The 18933-nt window shown below is 48.9% G+C and overlaps 1 protein-coding gene and 1 long non-coding RNA gene across 2 annotated transcripts; one reads left to right on the forward strand and one right to left on the reverse strand.

Annotated features, from left to right (window-relative positions):
• Positions 1-1448: 1448 nt before the first annotated feature.
• Positions 1449-11560, forward strand: LOC136520866 (cyclin-dependent kinase inhibitor 4-like). The gene is made up of 3 exons (XM_066514542.1): positions 1449-1912; positions 10804-11007; positions 11160-11560. Exons 1-3 carry the CDS (start codon positions 1608-1610, stop codon positions 11224-11226), a joined length of 576 nt encoding a protein of 191 aa, XP_066370639.1. The 5' UTR covers positions 1449-1607; the 3' UTR covers positions 11227-11560.
• LOC136520874 (uncharacterized) lies at positions 11191-12671 on the reverse strand. Its single transcript, XR_010775411.1, has 3 exons — positions 12483-12671; positions 11567-12374; positions 11191-11320 (listed from the first exon to the last, which is right to left on the reverse strand). It is a non-coding gene; the product is annotated as an uncharacterized lncRNA (long non-coding RNA).
• Positions 12672-18933: the final 6262 nt, after the last annotated feature.

Below are 18933 nucleotides of genomic sequence, written 5' to 3' on the forward strand. Positions count from 1 at the left end.
ATAAATCGTTGACATAGAAAAGAAAAAATCACATGTTTCATAAACGTATAAAAATTGTGCATGCTCTATCACAATATCTAAGTTGCGCACCACCATATGGAAACAATTGTCAATATAAAGACTGATTTTTTTCTTGATTGTGGCAAGGATATTTTAAAGGCAAATGAACTTAGCACGTTAGAAGTCCAAAACAATGCACATATATTTCATTGGGACATTTTTACTAAGTGGTCCTATACAAACACAAAATCATGGTAAAAATGTAATCACATCCCCATATTTTTTAAAACAATAAAAACAATCTTGTCATCTTTCCTTTGCTTACCTTGGTGAAGAATATAAAATATATGCAATCCTCATCCTGAGCAATGAATTCGAATATAAAGAATCCTTTGTAATAATCCCATCAATTTAAATATATTTATATTTTTTTCTATTCACCATGAGTACCAAAAGTCAAGAGGATCTGATTGTGTACTATTTCACCATATCTCAATTACCCCCTTTTGGCAAAAGAGATATATAAATAAATATCAAAATCACCACATCCATCGAAAGGATATTACAGAAATAAATGAACTTGTCGCATTCTAAGATCGAGAAGTGGACAAGGATTTCATTTCTAGCTTTACAAAATGGTCCTAATAATGTATACAATCACAATAAAAAATATATTCACATGATAAAAAATATCAAAACTAATAAAAAAAATAATCTCCTTGTATTTCTCATCACTTCATTGAAGGAGAAGATTGCAAATAGGTAAATCTTATCCTAAAGAGCAAAAGTTGCCTGTTTAGCGCCAAAGGTATACAAAAATGTGCACCCTCTATTTTTGTCGTCCTTATCAACTGATATAGTTGTTTACCCTAAACATGGAATGCATATATCAAAATATCATAGCATGTTTTAGTTGATTTACATACGAATAGATTTAGTCTCTAATGAATGGCGTAAATAATGTAGCGGCTTATCCTCGATGTGGTCATCATATAGCACTAATTTATTATGATTATTCAGCATGGTTTGTAGTTTAGTACGTTCTTATAACTTGCCACAGTAAAACACATACTCTTTCATAGTCCTCGTCTTAATACAAGAATATATTAAAATGATGTTTAAATATAATCTCATTTTATGTATAATCTACAACATAAAAATTGAATACATTATTCAAAATGCCTCAAAAAATAGATCACTGAAAAATACAAAGCCCTAACTTCTCACCCAAAATCAAAATAAAGGCTCCTAAAAATGCACGGGTTTTGTAGGAATCGTAGCGGAAATTTGTACAAATCAGTTTATTTTCAGAAAAAAAACACATAAAATAAATAGAAAAAAATTCAAATACCAAATACATATTACGAAGAGGGCCTAAAAGAAAAATCCGTCCTCTCTTACCTAAGCCTCCCTCTAAATAGCAACACCCACCCCTCCCTCTCCTTCTCATTATTCCTGGGCTTCCTCCTGTGTACACCGCTCCCGCCCCGCCTACCATTTAATCCCCGCCTCCCCTGACCTCTGCCGCCCCGCCGCACAGAATCGCTTGGTGCATCCGGCGAGGGTGGGCCTCCTTGAAACCCTAGCTTACCCAGCCCCGCCGGACCATGGGCAAGTACATGCGCAAGGTCAAGGTTTCCGGCGAGGTAGCCATCATGGATGTGTCCTCCGCTCCGCTCGGAGTCCGCACCCGCGCGCGCGCCCTCGCGCTGCAGCGCCTGCAGAAGCAGCTGGCGCAGGGGGAGGAGGGAGTCGGCGGCCAGTACCTGGAGCTAAGGAGCCGGAGGCTCGAGAAGCTGCCGCCGCCGTCTGCGCCCATGAGGAGGAAGACGGCGGCCGCTGCCGCCGCTGCTAAGGAGGAGGTCGAGGCGTCGTACGGGGAGAACATGCTCGGGTTGGAGGCCATGGAGAGGTGAGTTTTTTCCCAATTTTCTGCCGCGTTCTTGGGTTGCTTGCTCGGGTTTTGGGGGGATTAGCGGATTGCTGCCAAGATATTTTTTTTTGTGTGTAAGAAAGTTAAAAGTTTAGCGCTATGCGTTTCTATTTGAATGTTTTCGATGTTTTTTCCCTTTTTCGCGCGGTGCGTTCGGCTTCAAATTGGGAGTCATGCAAATTTCCCCGACACGCTTGTAAAGCTCATATGCTTTCTTGCCAATTTTTGCTGCTCTAGGAACCCCTATATTCTTGCCGTGCTCTCCTTCCGCGTAAATTTTCGGCGGTGTCTCTTGCGTTGTCTTCTGAAAACAAAAGTTATCCCCAAATTCCTGCAATAATCGCTTGCCGCCGTCCAATTTCACTCCATAAAAGGCCCAAATTTTTTTCGTTCCTCGCGCTTGATTTGAATCTCTGAAGCACCGAGTTAGTTGTGCTCAATCTTGTACCAGAGCTGAATTAATCCACTAGCTTAGTGGTGTTTCTTGCAGTGGCCAGCCTTGGCGTCCTCCTTTTCCATAGTGGAAGGGAAAAGTGGCCTCCTTTCCCCTTGTTCTTTCCCCTTCCCCATGGACTCACACCACACGCCCTTGTTTCTTTTGCTTGGGGGAGACGAGTAGTCGGGGACCCCTCAAATCTTTTACCAATCAAAAGCCCTCGACTCTTTTCGCAAGGAATTTCTCTGTTCCGCCCCCCGGAGAAGCGCCCTCTGCTCTCAGGCTCAGACTGTCTCTACAAAAAAAAAAAAAAAAAAAAAATCCATGTTTGGGGAATGCTATATGTAAATAGTTTAATATCTTTTTTTTTGTCTTCTTCGATAATAAGACCTCGATAATAAGACTCAGAAGAGAACTTTTTCGGTAAATATGTTTTCAAGAGATAGAATACTTAAATTTAATTTAGGTTATATTTATCCTAACGCTCAAAATGAATCTTCCATAAAGCTCTGTCGGAGGCTACAGGACACCTAAAATGGTTTTTTTATATACATAGAGGCTATAGGAATTATGTTGGAGATTTATTTTGGGTTTAGGTTTCATAATAAATTCAAAATGGTCTTCAACGCAATATCTGTGGCCTCCAATATAGTACCGAAAGATCAATTTTAGGTGTTAGACTATCTCCAACAACCACACTCAAAATATAAGATCTATTTAAAGTTTAGTTAGCGCTACCAGTAAAGAATTTAATACTTATTTGATATCCTCTCCAGCAATAGGGCTTTAAAGAGAATCCTTTCTACAAATGGATTTTTAAGAGAGATGATACTCATATTTAGGTTGTGTCTCTCAGATAAACTAAAATAGGTAGAGATTAATTTTAAATCTTTTACTATTTATTTTGAGTTTGATGTCCATTTGGGTTACCTATTGGAGACAGTGTTAAGAGAGCCCAAGTCTGAGCTCGTGGAGACCTATGTATAGAAAGGTATGTACAGAAAAGGTTTCTTTTAAGTTTTTTTTTTGTCGGAGAAGACAAAAAAAAAAAAAAAAGAAAGAAAGTATTGAAGCTGGGCTTGTAGCACTAATGGGGACTACTGAATCTTGTATTTTAGGTCGGGTCGTTGAGGCTGGCTGGGTCTCTCTCACCACTGGCCTGTCACCTCTCTGGGTTCTGTAAGGTGAGGAAATGGCATGTCCTTGCAAGTTCTCTTCCTGGGCCATGGCCCCAAATTGGCACCGCCATTAAATGTTTGAGGTGAAAGGGGGTGGGACTCCTCCCCTTCTAGTACTAGAGTTTTTTTTATCCTTGCTGGAGCTAGGGGATGGAAGAACTTTTCGAGATAAGGAAACTACGTCATAGCTTTGCTCAGCTCTTGATATAAATGTTTGACAGTATCACGAGCTTGTTTGCAAATGTTTTTGGCCCTACTATTATCTTGATCAAGTGGTCCTCTTCCCTGCCTAAACAGGTCAGAATCCATGTTTAGCCCTGCTACGATTAGCCCCATCTATAGTTTGTAGACTGAACGCTGGCTACATGCATTGCACTATGAGCAGCCAAGTACCACCCCATTGTGGGCGCACTTGCTCGCATGAGAGAGATGAACGGAAGCCTGTGCCTTTTCTTTTGTGGTTCTTGGTTCACCATCCCGGGGCACTTGAGGTGTCTGGGTGTGGGGGTTGCATGCTAGTACTATCCAAGAGCGTATCTATTGGCCAACTCGTGCCGTTTACAGCTCTAGCCTGTTAGTCGCTGAATTCTCACTCTTGGTAGTAGGAGAATTCTTACTCTCATCGAGAGAGGATGACACTAGGAGTTGGGGCAATTTTCTTGTCTATTTCTCACACAAGCTCACACAAAATGCCATGCCAACCTGAGGGGTTGGGGTTATATATTTATAGGCTGCTAGCCAGCTAAGTATATGCCAAGATGCTAGTCTAAGATGCTAATATGTTGTCCTAGCTAAGATGCCGTCCTTTAGTCTAAGATGCTGTCATCTAGTCTAAGATGCTGTCCTAAAAACAGAAAAACAGCCACAAGGACCATGTGATGCTGTCCTCTAGTCTAAGATGCTGTCATAAAAACAGAAAAACAGCCACAAGGACCATGTGAGTATCACAGCCCCACAAAGACCAGCCACACATGAGACTTATCCATTATTCTCCCCCTAAGTCTTGTGCGTCGTCTTGTGGGAGAGTTGAACCATCCCGGTCTTGGAGCAGAGCTCAAGGAACTTGATCCTCCCAAGGGGCTTGGTGAGCAGGTTCGCAAGCTGGTCCTTGGTGTTGATGTAGCTTGCCTTGATGCTCTCTTCCTCCAAACAACCTCGGATGAAGTGGTACCTCACCCGGATGTGCTTGCTGCGTTCGTGGAACACGGGGTTCTTTGCCAGGGCCAGAGCGGACTTGCTGTCCACCCTGAGCTCCACCGCTCTAGTGTCTCTGCCGAGGAGATCACCAAGCAGTCGAGCGAGCCAGAGCGCCTGAGTCGAAGCGGTGGAGGCCGCTATGTACTCGGCCTCGCAGCTGGACAGGGCCACCACCTGCTGCTTGACCGACTGCCAGCTAACGAGGCACTTGCCGAGGAAGAAGAGGATCCCGCTCGTGCTCTTGCTGGTGTCGATGTCGCCGGCGTGGTCGCTGTCGCTGTACCCGACGAAGTGTGCCGCCCCAGGGCACCTCGGGTAGTAGAGGCCGTGGTCGAGAGTCCCCGCAACGTAGCGGATGATCCTCTTCACAGCCTGCTGGTGCTCTGTCGTCGGTCGCTGTATGAACCAACTAACGTAGCCGACGGAGAATGCCAAGTCCGGCCGTGTGTGGGTGAGGTAGCGAAGGCTCCCCACAAGACGCCGGTACTGCGTAGCGTCCACCTCCTCCGTCGTGCTGTCGCGGCTCAGCTTCAGCCTCTCCTCCATCGGAGTGAGAGCTGGGTTGCAGTCGGTGAGCCCAGCTAGCTCAACGACGCGTTTGGCGTAGGCGGTCTATCGAAGCGTGATCCCAGAGTCATCCTGGTGCACCTCGATTCCCAGGTAGAAGGAGAGAGGCCCCAGGTCACTCATCTGGAAGGTGGCCTTCATCTTTTCCTTGAATGCCGCCACCTCCGCATCCTTGGTGCCGGTGATCACCAAGTCGTCGACGTAGACACCCACCAGCAGGGCATTTCCTCCATTGCCCCGTCGGTAGATGGCCGCCTCGTGCGGGCTTTGCTCGAAGCCCATCCCCTTCAGCGTGGAATCCAACTTGGCATTCCACGCCCTCGGTGCCTGCCGCAAGCCATAGAGGGCATTGCGCAGGCGGAGCACCTTGCCCTCCTTGCCGAGGATCGCAAATCCCGGCGGCTGGTGCACGTAGACCTCCTCCTTCAAGTCGCCGTTAAGGAACGCCGACTTGACGTCCATGTGATGAACACGCCAGCCCTCCTGGGCAGCTAGCGCAAGGAGGAGTCGCACGGACTCCATCCGTGCCACGGGAGCAAAGGCGTCGTCGAAGTCGACCCCCTCCTGCTGCATGAAACCTCGTGCCACCAAGCGAGCCTTGTGCTTGACGATGGCGCCGGCTTCATCCCTCTTTAGCTTGTACATCCACTTAAGGGTGATCGCGCGGTGGCCACGTGGAAGGTCAGCAAGCTCCCAGGTGCGGTTCTTCTCAACCGCATCCATCTCCAACTGCATCGCGGCGCGCCATGCCGCGTGTCTCTCGGCCTCTGCGAACGACCGAGGCTCGCCGTCGTCACATGCAAGGTGCAACTGCGCCTCCAGGTCCTCCAGGTCGTGAGGCACTAGTCCCGACACCAACTGGTCGCCGAGAAGGTTCTCCATCGTATGGTACCGCAACGGCTCGCCGTCGTGGTACGCGTCGATGCGCTCCTCGTCGTGAGAGAGCGGAGTAGCGAGCTCAACCGGGCTGTGCTCGACACGAGCTGGTGTTGGAGTAGACGTGCCCGGAGAGGTGCCTGTCGGTGCTGGAGTGCGTGGCGTTGCCGGCTGTGGTGAAGCCGGCGAAGAACTCATCGCAGCCGAGGTCCTGGCTGGAGAGCGTGGAGCTGTCGGAGTAGCAGGCGCCGGGGTCGGTGGAGGCTCGGGGACTGGGGTAGACGCGCTCACCGAAGAAGAGTTGCCTACTCCCCCAGCTCCCTCGAAGTGGACGTACTCGACAGTGAAGTCGTCGTACGTCGGAGCCGAGCCATCGTCCACCGCCTTGTCCCACGCCCATCCTCGCCCTTCGTCGAACACAACGTCGCGCGCCGTGCGCACACGCTGTGTCTTCGGGTCGAGGATGCGGTAGGCCTTCGAGCCCTCCGCGTAGCCGATGAACACTCCCGGAGTGCTCCTGTCGTCGAGCTTGCTGATGTGGCCAAGCTCCTTGGCGAACGCGAGGCAGCCGAAGACCCGCAAGTGGCGCCCATGCCAAGCCTCGTACGGCGTCCTGCCGTCGAGCGCCTTGGTAGGCGAGCGGTTGAGGATGTATACGGTCGTCACCACCGCCTCTCCCCAGAAGACAGCCGGCATCCCCCTCTGCTTGAGGAGGGCCCGAGCCATCCCCACAACCGTCTGGTTGCACCGCTCGACGACGCCGTTCTGCTGCGGGCTGTACGGCGCGGAGTAGTGGCGCTGAATGCCCTCGTCAGCGCAGTACGACGCGAATTCAGCCGCCGTGAATTCGCCGCCATTGTCGGTGCGCAGCACGCGCAGCTTGCGGCCGCACTCCGCCTCCGCAGCAGCCTGTGCGCGTCTGATGGCGTCCGCAGCCTCTCCCTTGCTGCCGAGGACCATCACCCACATGTAGCGGGAGAGGTCGTCGACGAGCAGCAGGAAGTAGCGTCGTCCTCCCGGTGTGGCCGGTGTCACCGGGCCACACAAGTCCCCGTGCACGAGCTCGAGCCTCTCCTTGGCTCGAAAGCTCGCCCGCTGGGGAAAGGGGAGTCGCCTCTGCTTCGTCAACACGCAGACGTCGCAGAGCTGCTCCACATGGTCGAGGCACGGCAGGCCTCGCACCATCTCCGTGGCACTGAGCCGCTTCAGGGCCTCAAAGTGAAGGTGCCCGAAACGCTCGTGCCACTGCCACGCCTCGTCGTCCCGACGAGCAGCGAGACAGGGGTTGTGCCACCTGCACGTTAAGGACGTAGAGTCGATTTGCGCTTCTGGATACCTTGGCAAGAAGGCGACGACGACGATCCCAAATCCTCATGACTCCGTCCTCAACCACCACGCGCGAACCGTTCTCATCCAGCTGTCCCAAGCTGATGATGGAGTTCCTCAATGCGGGGATGTAGTAGACTTCGGTGAGCAGCCTGTGCTCACCAGACACGGCGGTGAAGATGATGGAGCCGACGCCCTTGATCTCCACGCCGGAGGCATCCCCAAACTTGACGGAGCCTCGGACGCTAGAGTCAAGCTCGGTGAAGAACTCCCGTCGACCGGTCATGTGATGGGTGGCGCCGGTGTCGAGGCACCACCCGTCAGTCTTGTCGTTGCCGGAGCTGTCGCCGAGGAGGGCGTGTGCTTTTGGCTCGTCAAGGTGGAGGAGAGCCGCTGCAGCCGGTGCCGCTGGAGGTAGCTCGATGCTGGCATGTGCCATGAACAGAGCCGGCTCCTCCTCCGCCTGTGCGACATGGGCCTGGCCGCGTCGTGGCTGTCGACAGTCCTTGGCCCAATGGCCAAGCTGGCCGCAGTTGCGGCAGGCGTCGTCTCGTGTCGGCTTGTGCCTGCCGGCGACGCCGCCCTGGGCGCCTCCGCGGGCATCACCCTCGGCACGTCCTCGCGCCCCGGCCTGGGCGTCTCTGCGCGCCTTGCGTGGCTTGCCACGCTTGCGGCCGCCTGTCGCGGAAGAAGGCTCCCCCTTCCTCCGGTCACCTTGGCTGGCAAGCCACTGCTCCCGAGTGAGAAGGAGCTTCCCGCCAGTGGTGATGGGCCCCGAGAGGGACTGTGGCTCATCGCTGTCGACGACCTTGAGGCGACCTATCGCCTCCTCGATCGACATCGTGGAGAGATCCAGCAGTGACTCGATCGAGCGAGCCATCTGCTTGTACTTCTCGGGGACGCAGCGGAAGAGCTTTTCGACAGCTCTCTCCTCGCCGTAAGTGTCGTCGCCGAACTGCACCATCTTCTGCAACAGAGTGTTTAGATGGAGAGCAAAGTTATCAACGTCCTCACCTGGCTTGAAGGCCAGGTTCTCCCACTCCTTGCGAAGTGCCTGCAGTGTGGACTTGCGGGCGCGGTTGCTGTCGATGCGTGCCGCAGCGATAGCGTCCCAAGCCTCCTTGGCAGTCCGCTTGCTGGTAAGCGAGAACTGCATCTCGGGCGGGACTGCAGCGATGAGAGCATCCAACGCCCGTCGATCTAGGTCGTAGTCGACGTCGCCGTACCGGACTGCCTCCCACATGTGCCGCACCTGGAGCTTTACCCTCATCACCGCAGCCCACTCGACGTAGTTGGTCTTGGTGAGGGTAGGCCACCCACCGCCGGGACCGACGTCCCTGACAACAGCCTGGAGCCCGTGGTAACCACGGTACCGATTCGGGGAGAGAGAGCCACGCTGCCTGTGAAGGCCGCGCTCTCCATCGACCCATCGGTACCGATCCGGGGAGAGAGAGCCACGCTGCCTGTGAAGGCCGCGCTCTCCATCGACCCGTCCGCCACCGTTGCCGTGCGCGCCTCCTCCAGGAGTGCCGCCGTCGTGCGCGCCTCCTCCAGGAGCGCCGCTGCCGTGCGCGCCTCCTCCAGGAGCGCCACCGGCGCGTCCGCGCCTGTCTGGGCTGCCGCCGCGCTCGTGGGCGTGCGCGGCTGCCCCAGGAGCGTCACCGCCGTGCGCGCCTCCTCCAGGAGCGCCGCCAGCGCGTCCGCGCCTGTCTGGGCTGCCGCCACGCTCGTGGACGTGTGCGGCTGCCCACTGCGCCGCCCGCGCTCGCGCTGCCTCCCTCTCTAGCAGCTCGAGGTCCGCGTCGGCGGTGTCATCAGCGGAAATGGAGCTGTCGATGCTGCCGCGCAGAGCCTCGACCTCTGCCACCGCCGCACGCGCTGCATTCGCCGCCGCCGCTGCTTCCACCTCCGCTCTGGCTGCTGCCAGCTCCGCTGCTGCCAGCCTCGACGCCCTTGCCGCCGCCGCAGCGGTCTCTGCCGCCGCTCGCTTGCGTTCCTCTGCCGCGGCAAGTTCGGCCTCCTGCCGACGCCGCGTGCTCGAGGCGACCGAGCGCTGAGACTGCCCTGCGGACATGACGCGTTACCGGGGGGCTGCTGCGTGGGGAGAGGGCTGCTTCAGACGAGCTGGGAGAGGAATGAACAGGAGCGGCCGGAGGAGCTGCTGTTGCCAACAGCTGGGGCTGTTGTGGGGCTGGGAGAGAAGATGAGCAAGAGATGCTCAGACTACAGGATAATACGGCTCTGATACCAGTTGTTAGTCGCTGAATTCTCACTCTTGGTAGTAGGAGAATTCTTACTCTCATCGAGAGAGGATGACACTAGGAGTTGGGGCAATTTTCTTGTCTATTTTTCACACAAGCTCACACAAAATGCCATGCCAACCTGAGGGGTTGGGGTTACATATTTATAGGCTGCTAGCCAGCCAAGCATATGTCAAGATGCTAGTCTAAAATGCTAATATGCTGTCCTAGCTAAGATGCTGTCCTCTAGTCTAAGATGCTGTCCTCTAGTCTAAGATGCTGTTATAAAAACAGAAAAACAGCCACAAGGACCATGTGATGCTGTCCTCTAGTCTAAGATGCTGTCCTAAAAACAGAAAAACAGCCACAAGGACCATGTGAGCATCACAGCCCCACAAAGACCAGCCACACATGAGACTTATCCATCGTAGCCATGGCCTGACGGTTACACCGCCTAAAGGAGGGACCATAGTACGGAATAGTAGTGAAGCTGAGCCTCTAACCCCTTTGGGCCCTCCATGTATGGCAGCCGAAACAGTAATTGGAGGGTGGAGGTGTGCACTACTATGATCTGAACAGTGCGTGTGTTTGTGTAAATCATGCTGCATCAGTGGCCACCTCCAAGCATAGCCAGGTGCATGTTGCTGGGCCACTGTTTGGTGCTCGGCCTACCTCATGCAGTTTCGGTTCTGGGGTTCGCCTGCCTTCGGTGTCGTCTCGGGCGAGAGTGAGCCTTACCTACACATGGGGCTGCGAGTTGGGGCTCTCTAGTCCTAACCATTTTGTTGTTTCCTCTGGCAGGATGCTTGGTTGTCGGCTAGCCTTTTTATGGTACCTGAGCTAGAAATCGAGAGGAATGGTAGATTTGCAGGACCACAAATGATGATGATGTGCATACTTACTAATGGTTTTGTATTACGTTTTTAGACATTTTTTTTGTTTGCTTGTTTAGAATTTGTCCGGTAACATTGGAATTAGAGAATTGACCTCGCTTTGTATGGAATTGGCTCCAGATTTTTCATGTATGTATACTAACCTTGTTGCTTGCAGGAATACCAGGGAGATGACGCCCTGCAGCTTGATTAACTCTGAGATGATTGGCACTCCCAGGACTCCCGGATCCACAACAAGATCCAGTCACTCTTCCCACCGCAGGGTGAAAGCTCCTCCGGTGCAGGCCGTCCCAAGTTCAAGGGAGATGAATGAGTACTTCGCTGCTGAACAGCGACGCCAACAACAGGCTTTCATTGACAAGTACGGGCCTCTTATGTATTCAGTTAACGAGTTGCATTATCTGTTTTGTCGATTCTTGATTCATTAGAAATTATTCTGATGATGCATTCTGCTTTTCTTGATGATGCCTTGCACTAACCACAAACATGTATGATGTATGGCTTAATCTTCAGGTACAACTTTGATCCTGTAAATGACTGCCCTCTCCCAGGCAGGTTCGAATGGGTGAAGCTAGACTGATTGATTCGGAGGACAAGAGAGCAGCAGCATGGAACTCACCTCCGCTCCCTCCACCACCGCAGTGTCGTGGCAGAGGCGCATACCGTTGTGTTAGCTTTGGGCCTGTTTAGATGACTTCATTTTGCAAAATGAAGCACTGTAGCAGTTTCGTTGTTATTTGGCAAATAGTGTCCAATCATAGTCTAATTAGGCTTAAAAGATTCGTCTCGTGGATTTCGTCTAAACTGTGTAATTAGTTTTATTTTTTATTTATATTTAATGCTTCATGCATGCGTCCAAAGATTCGATGTGACGGGGAATGTGAAAAATTTTGCAAAATTCTTGGGGAACTAAACTGGACCTTTGTTTCTTTTGTAAAAACTTAGTGTTAGCCTGTAGCCTTAATTGTCGTGTGTTACAGTACAGAACTGATGCTGAGTTACAACACTATGATCTGATCTGATCTGATCCCTCAACTCCAATGTAACCCTTAACAGCTCATTCTGTAAGGAACCTATCACCCTGTTACCAGTTGCTGAATTAATGGAGTAGAGCTAGATAATGATGTTTTATCATAGTTATTAATAGCTTATCCTCTGTGATGTTGCACCTGAAGTTGATGTAATTTTTTTGTATGATCCTGCCCTTGGTATCTGCAAAGCTGGCTGCCATGGTTGAACTTTGGGGCCTTGTGCTGTGCCCTTCAATGATTGGCAGTGGCATCTTCTCTCTCAGGCCTCAGGATGCTGCTGCTTGTGTCATTATTGCTGGCCATGCTTTGCATTTGCTATGCTCAATTGCTCCTGCATTCTCTCGTTTGCTTGGAGTCCTCCATCTGCGTTGTGTTTGGTTCCACAGATATCCATGGATAGCACCTCGATGAGTGTTGTTTGGATGGACGGATACGATGGCCATAGATATCCACTTTAGGGAATATTCCCTCGAGATGCTGGATACAGCTGGCCCTAAAAATCTGGCGGATAAGCTTGGCCACGGCTGGTCACGGGCGCGCGGGAAGAGAGGTGAGAGCGCGCACGGAGAGTGTCCTCAGTCCTCACCTCCCGGTCGTCACCGCTCTTCTTCATGATGGCTCCAATCTCTCCCTACTCGTTTCAAGCCACGGCGGCGCCGCTCGCCTTGCCCTGCTGCTGCCGGTCATCTCTTCCCCGCTGGTGCCCGCGCGGCAGAGCACGTAGGTGAGGGGCGCGAGCAGGAGCTGCGTGAGAGAGAGAGAGAGAGAGAGAGAGAGAGAGAGAGAGAGGAAGCAGGGGCTGTACCTGCGAGGTGGAAGACGGAGGCAGCCATGGAAGGAGCCAGGTCCTGCACTGGAGATTCCGGAGGCGGCGCGAGGGAGAGGATAAGGCTGTCCGTGCCTCGGGTCTCCGTGTGCGGTGTTGTGTGCGTGCGTGTGTTGGTTCCTGTGGCGTGCGTGAGATTTGTGGGGTGCGTCTGTTTTTCTTTTTTTCTTTTCTTTTGGAAATTATTTTCTTTTTTTACATAAACAACTCAGTAACCACGTATATATATGTTGAAGCTGTTGTGCACGTTTCAAGGGTAACATCACAGACGGTGACTCCAGCTGCCTTCTCCGTCCTCATCCAACCAAACCAAAAAAAAAATGACTGATCCTATCCAACAGATATTTATCAACCAAACAAAAAATTAACTCGCTCTGTCAGCATAGATATCCATATCCACGGATCCATAGACGACCATATTCCATTCACCTTGTCCTCATCCAAAGACACCCCTGGTGATCGGTGAATGCATGCCTGAGTGGTGCATGCTGTGCATTGTGGGCTGATCTCCACTTGTGCTTAGTGGGTGATCCTTTCACTGCGTGTGCAAGCTGACAGTGACTTTGGCTGCTTTGTATTCGGGCATGTTGCGCTGCCTGGCACAGCCTCTCTTGGCCCCTTGTGTTCTTACCACAGTGCTGGACTGCCGGTGACTGGTCGTGGTAACTGGTAAAAAGAGCGCCCTTTTCCACAGTATATCCTTTCTGGTGGTGCCTACCCACTGGTTCAGGGGGGCTTTCCTCCTCTTTTTTTCACTTGACTTTCTTCAGCCTATTTATTTCGTCGTTAACGATCTTGGATTATTTACTGCTGAGTGGTTTGGCTGATTTGGTGTGAAAAAATAATACTGTTCTAGCTTATAATCCATGATCGTATACGATCGTATAAGCCCAGCCGAACAGGCTGCTGACCTTTCCTTTTGAGTTGCAAATGGCAAGATCCTTTTTTTTCTTTGAGTTGCAAATGACAAATCTTTTGATTTACTATTAGATCAACTCTTTTTGTACGAGTGGTGGGTGCTTGCTTCTTTGAACTCTTTTACTTCGGGACTACTTTCGTCAGCATAGGTAGTTTTTTTTGTTTGTTTTTTTTTTCTCCATGTCTTGTATATATTGGGTCATGGTCAGTATAGACGCCAAAATAAGAGGGTGTTTGGTGGCGTCTAAGATTTATGTCACATCAAATATTTGGATAGAAATATTAAATATAGATTAATTATGAAACTAATTCTATAACTTACGACTAATTTACGAGACGAATCTTTTAAGCCTAATTAGTCCATGATTTGACAACGTGGTGCTACAGTAAACATATGCTAATGACAGATTAATTAGGCTTAAAAAATTGTCTCGTAAATTAGCCTCCATCTATGTAATTGATTTTATAATTAATCTATATTTAATGTTTTTTATTAATATCTAAATATTCGATGTAACATAAATTTTAGATTTTAGGAGCGACTAAAGAACCAAAATACCCCCTAAGCTGCCCCTTGTATTTACTTCTGAAATCTCAAGCTAATGAACAACTAGCAGTGTACTGGCTTTACTTTCAGGACATTGTCTAACCATGTTACGCACAAATCTGATTCCTTTATTCTCCGATGCATTTCATAGTATTAAACTAGTGAGCACATCCGACAAAAGTAAAAATTCTGATGAGTACAATCCATGTCTTATCTGAAACAGTTTCTTTTTTAAAATATTATAGTAGTACCGAGGTCTTGTTTAGATTTCACGTGTAAAGATTTAGAATATCACATTGAATGTTATACGAGGGTGTCGCATGTGATATTCGGATACTAATAAAAAAATAAATTATAGAATCTATCAGTAAACCGCATGACGAATTTATTAAACCTAATTAATCCGTCATTAGTATTACTATAGCACTTTATTGTCAAATTATAGACTAATTAGACTTAAAAGATTCGTCTCGCAAATTAGTCGTAAACTGTGTAATTAATTATTTTTAGTCTATATTTAATACTACATATATGTGTCCAAACATTCGATGTGACAGAGTGTAAAGTTTTAAGGCGAGAACTAAACAAGGGCCAAGTACTACCAAATTCCTTAGAATCTTACTGCAGATTTTATTATTAAATTAAATCCGGTGATGAGACGACTCAGCCTATGACGTTGTTCACCGGCTTGCTGAAATTTGGTTGAATTGGCTGAAAAATATTATTCTGATTAAATTTTTGTGAGGGAAAAATACCGTTTCAACTTAAAATAAGCTGAATAGTATGGATTACAAGGTAAGCTGAAGGCGACAAAAATTATATGCCGCTTCTGCGAAGATAATAACTATTATGAAGGACACTGATTCCTCCATAGTGATCAGGTGAAATTAGTGCTCAGTCCAGGAATGTCAAATTTTGTGTTGACGTGGCCAGGCACAGCTTTCGTCATTCAATCAATGCTATACAGTAGGAAAAACATAAAAAACTATGAACATTGTGAAAACTTTTTATCACTTTATGTTGATAGACATACAACTCTTTCTACAGGAGTTTGCAGTGTTACGAGATGAAATTCGTCCTTTTTATACAGGAGCACTAGGGAGAGTTCTGCTGAAAAATTTTCAACGACATTCCAGGTTGCGTTGCAGCATCATTGCTGATGCAGCTCTTCCAATGTTGATGAGTATCCAAACTATACTCGAACACATTGGTCACTGGGACCCAGTAGCAGCACTTGGTGGATCTTGCTGACAGGCAAATTTGGAGGCATCATTTGAGTGCCGCAAGAATCAAGAGCTGCAAAAGACAAGGGTGACTGAAAGTGAAGGTAAGAGTTGGAACTTGGCTATGATGTGTACATCTTAAAAGCTTCAATGTGTACTTCCTTCTTGCAATGTCCAGTTGGTCATATGATTGCCCTACCTACACCTCAAAACTTTTTTTTTCTAGCACCACAAAAGATTGATTCCCAAGCATTTCTTGCTGCAAGATGTGCAAGGATCATTCCAGCACTTTGTCACATTTCTTATTATCAAAGCAGGGAGCTTTGGCCAGCAACCAGACGGTCCACGTCGCCCCATTTTTTTCGTCCGTCCGATCTCCCGTCGTGCGGTCCAGATTGATTGTAGCCGCTTCAGTTTCCTTTGGCCGCATCTCAGGCTATCCGCGTCACTCCATCGTTTACAGCCGTTGGATCTTCGATCGTGTGGCCATGGTTGTCTGGAGCAGATTCGGCCGGGAGCGGCTTCTGCCGCTCTGGCTTCGCTTCCACAGCTTTCCCTTACCTTCTCTTGGTGTTGTGCAGCTTCTGCTCCGGAGCTGGCCCATCAGATATATACGCGGGCTTCCGATTCTGCCTTCCCGATCCTTCCACCGCTCCCTCTCGCATCCGCATCCGCATCCGCGACTCTTCCCTCTCCCTCATCTCTTATGGCGGCGGCTAGGGCAGTCCACCAGCGCGGCGGCCAGGCGAGGCCACCAACCAGCGCCGGGCCACGGGTGCGCCCCCACGCACAGCGGTGCGACAGAGCGGGCCGAGTGCTCCCGTCGGCATAGCTGTGCGGTGCGGCGGGTGGGCCCCAACAGCGCACCCAACACGCAGCGGCTCCCGCATGAGCAGACGCAGGTGAAGGTGGCCTCTCTCCTTGCTCCTCCTCTCTTTCCCTCGCCGGTGCCCAGCGTCGATCTGTGTGGTCTGTGGTTGTTGCCTTCTTTGCTGGGTCGATCCGAGGCCTTCATGGCCGGATCCGGTCGTTCCCCGCGAGAGCACCCAGCACGGCTAGCCCGGAGTCACGAGCGCCCCCCCCCCCCCCCCCCGGCGACGCAGCGACCGAACGACGTCGCCTTGCCCCGCTTCCACGAAACCCTACCTGCCCGTGCTCCACGGCTCCGGCTGCGCGTGCCATCTTCGTCGCCAACGGCCACGGTGGCGTCTCAGCTCCGAGTCTGGATCTGGCGGATCTCTTGTCTCCTCGTCGATTTATGGGACGCAAGGTACCTAGCTAACCCCACCACACTTCTGCTGCCAAGTGCATCGCTCAATTAAATCTTGGTTTGGCCGCAGGTAGAAGCTGTGAAGGAATCAGTTGCCGGCTGACAATTTCCTCTGAAATCGTCTAATAGTTGTTTTTGTATTCTGTGTTGTTCTATTTTTTCGGATGTTCTACTACATCCAGTGTGTTGGAACAATCGCTCAGGTTCAAAGATGCAGCTGGCACCTAATCTGCAAGTTCAGTGCAAAAGTCTGTCTAGACAAGCCAGATCAGCAGCGGCGATCACGTCATCTTCAGTTTGTTCCTGCTACAAAGTTAAATTAGTATATGTATTACTATATGCATATAATGGGGTATCATTTAGTGGTTCACAATCATCGCTCTCATGTCTGCCTTGTTCCCAGCCTGTAGCATTTGAGCTTGTTGTTCCTCCTGAGGACATCATTGCACACCTCATCATTGCAAACCATCTGCTCTTTGCCATTTCGGGGGAGTACACTGGATTTCTTGCCACAGAGGCCACTTCACGCAGTGGGGGTAAAGTTGTGATGATTTCGTTCTAACACCGTCAAAAATTATCTTCAGCTTTTCCTTTGGATCATTTTGCAATTTGCTCTATGCACATCTTTAATTTGTTTCCAGCTAAAAAATTAAATTAGTATAAATGACATGAATGAGCTACAAATTGCTTCATGAAATATCTCTAAGGTTGTATTTAAAAAATAGATATGGCTTAATTTATATTTATCCATGCACACATAAAAACAGTTCAAGGTTTATATGTGCGAAACCTGAATGGGTTAGTTTGTATTTGCACGCCTAAAATGATGTCGTGTTTAACAAAATGGAATTTGGGCTTGTTGCTGCAGCTCGGTACCTCAGTTTTTTTTGTCTATGTGCTGAATCTGTTACATACATGCCTTCTCTTTGTGTTGTCTTATTTACAGGCTTATTTTCTTGCGTTAGGTAATTTCATGTTCGCGGCAGCTTCTATGCAGATGCAGTTTCCTGATTGTGCTCCAGCAGACCCTACATGCACCCTCCTCGACCTTATTTGCATACTCTTGAACGGCTCCTATGGTATTGAATGATCTGTCTTGCTGATTTTTGTGCCAAAAATATTTCATACATTCTATTATTATTTAATATGTCGGCATCTCAGCCTCACATAACTAGATTGAAGCTATATGAAACCTCTACAACCAAATCATACATTAGACTTTTAAATTTATATAATTATTCCCTGCTTGCCAAAATCTTAAAGTTTTCCCTTGCAAGCTATGTGAGCTGCTACCTTCCCACCTCCACATGTTCACTTGACCAAGTATTAGCTGATTTGTTGCTGCCTATTTTCCTGCCAAAATTTTAAAGTTTTCTCTTCCAAGCTATGTGACCTCCTACCTTTCCACCTGCACATGTTCACTTGATCAAGTATTAGTTGGTTTGTTGCTGCCTATTGACATGCCATATTTACATAATATAAAAGCGCTTGCCGTATTGTAGTGCTGATGATTATAGTTACAAGTGTTTTTTATGCCTCGGTTTGAAATTTGGAGTGGCCTCGATTTAAGATTTGGAGTGTCTATAGTCTGGATTTATGAGATATTTTGGGTTTTCAGTTTTTTGTCTATTACCATGGATTATGTCACATTCAAATTTGGACTGAACAGCTCAAGGCGCTGTGCAGGTATTCTGTTCTTCATGTGATAATTTTGGAATGCTTCTTGTCTTCAGTTAACTCCAAACTCCTAATGCGCTGATTTTTGGTTTCATATTTACTGGGCAGGTTGCTTCTTCCCGAAAACAATTTACATTTATTCAATTTTATCATCTATGCTACTGTGGTTTATGTTCTTGCCACCAGGTACGTACAACAGCTATATCGAGCTCCCTGGCTATATTTAAAGCGTTCGTTCTAAAATTAACTGAGTTGTTAGTTATGCCGGCCATTTTTTCCCATTAATCATGGAGATGTATTTGCCTTTCACTGCCTATTTACACTGTCTAATTAAAATGTACTGTCCTTTTCCTATTTACACTGCCTAATTAAGGATATAATATTTGGAAAAATCATGTTATACATATTCAGTTAACATGTGTTAGTACCTTTCGTATAACACCATCTCCATACCACAAATAGGTCCAAATCCAGTGTCTCCAAGCTCCAACCAAAAGGCAGTACCCGTAGGCCTTCCCAAGTCCCAAAATAGGTAAGCACTACGCAACTGCTCAGGATTATACATAACTCCATACTCTTGCGCCGCTCCACACAATTTCTGAACCTGCTGTTATACATTATGCAAATCAGTACATAGTACAAAGAGTTGTCGCTGAGCTTTTTGGAGCGCCCAATAAACCACACCTGCACAGCCCCTCAAACAAAAACAGACGGCTATTCCCTAATTTAGAGTTATATCCATCAACAGAACTACTAGGTAAGCCTTACTTATATAGCCTTTCACGTCCTTTGTAA

Source organism: Miscanthus floridulus, chromosome 2 (genome assembly GCF_019320115.1).
Source record: "Miscanthus floridulus cultivar M001 chromosome 2, ASM1932011v1, whole genome shotgun sequence".
Taxonomy (NCBI): domain Eukaryota; kingdom Viridiplantae; phylum Streptophyta; class Magnoliopsida; order Poales; family Poaceae; genus Miscanthus; species Miscanthus floridulus.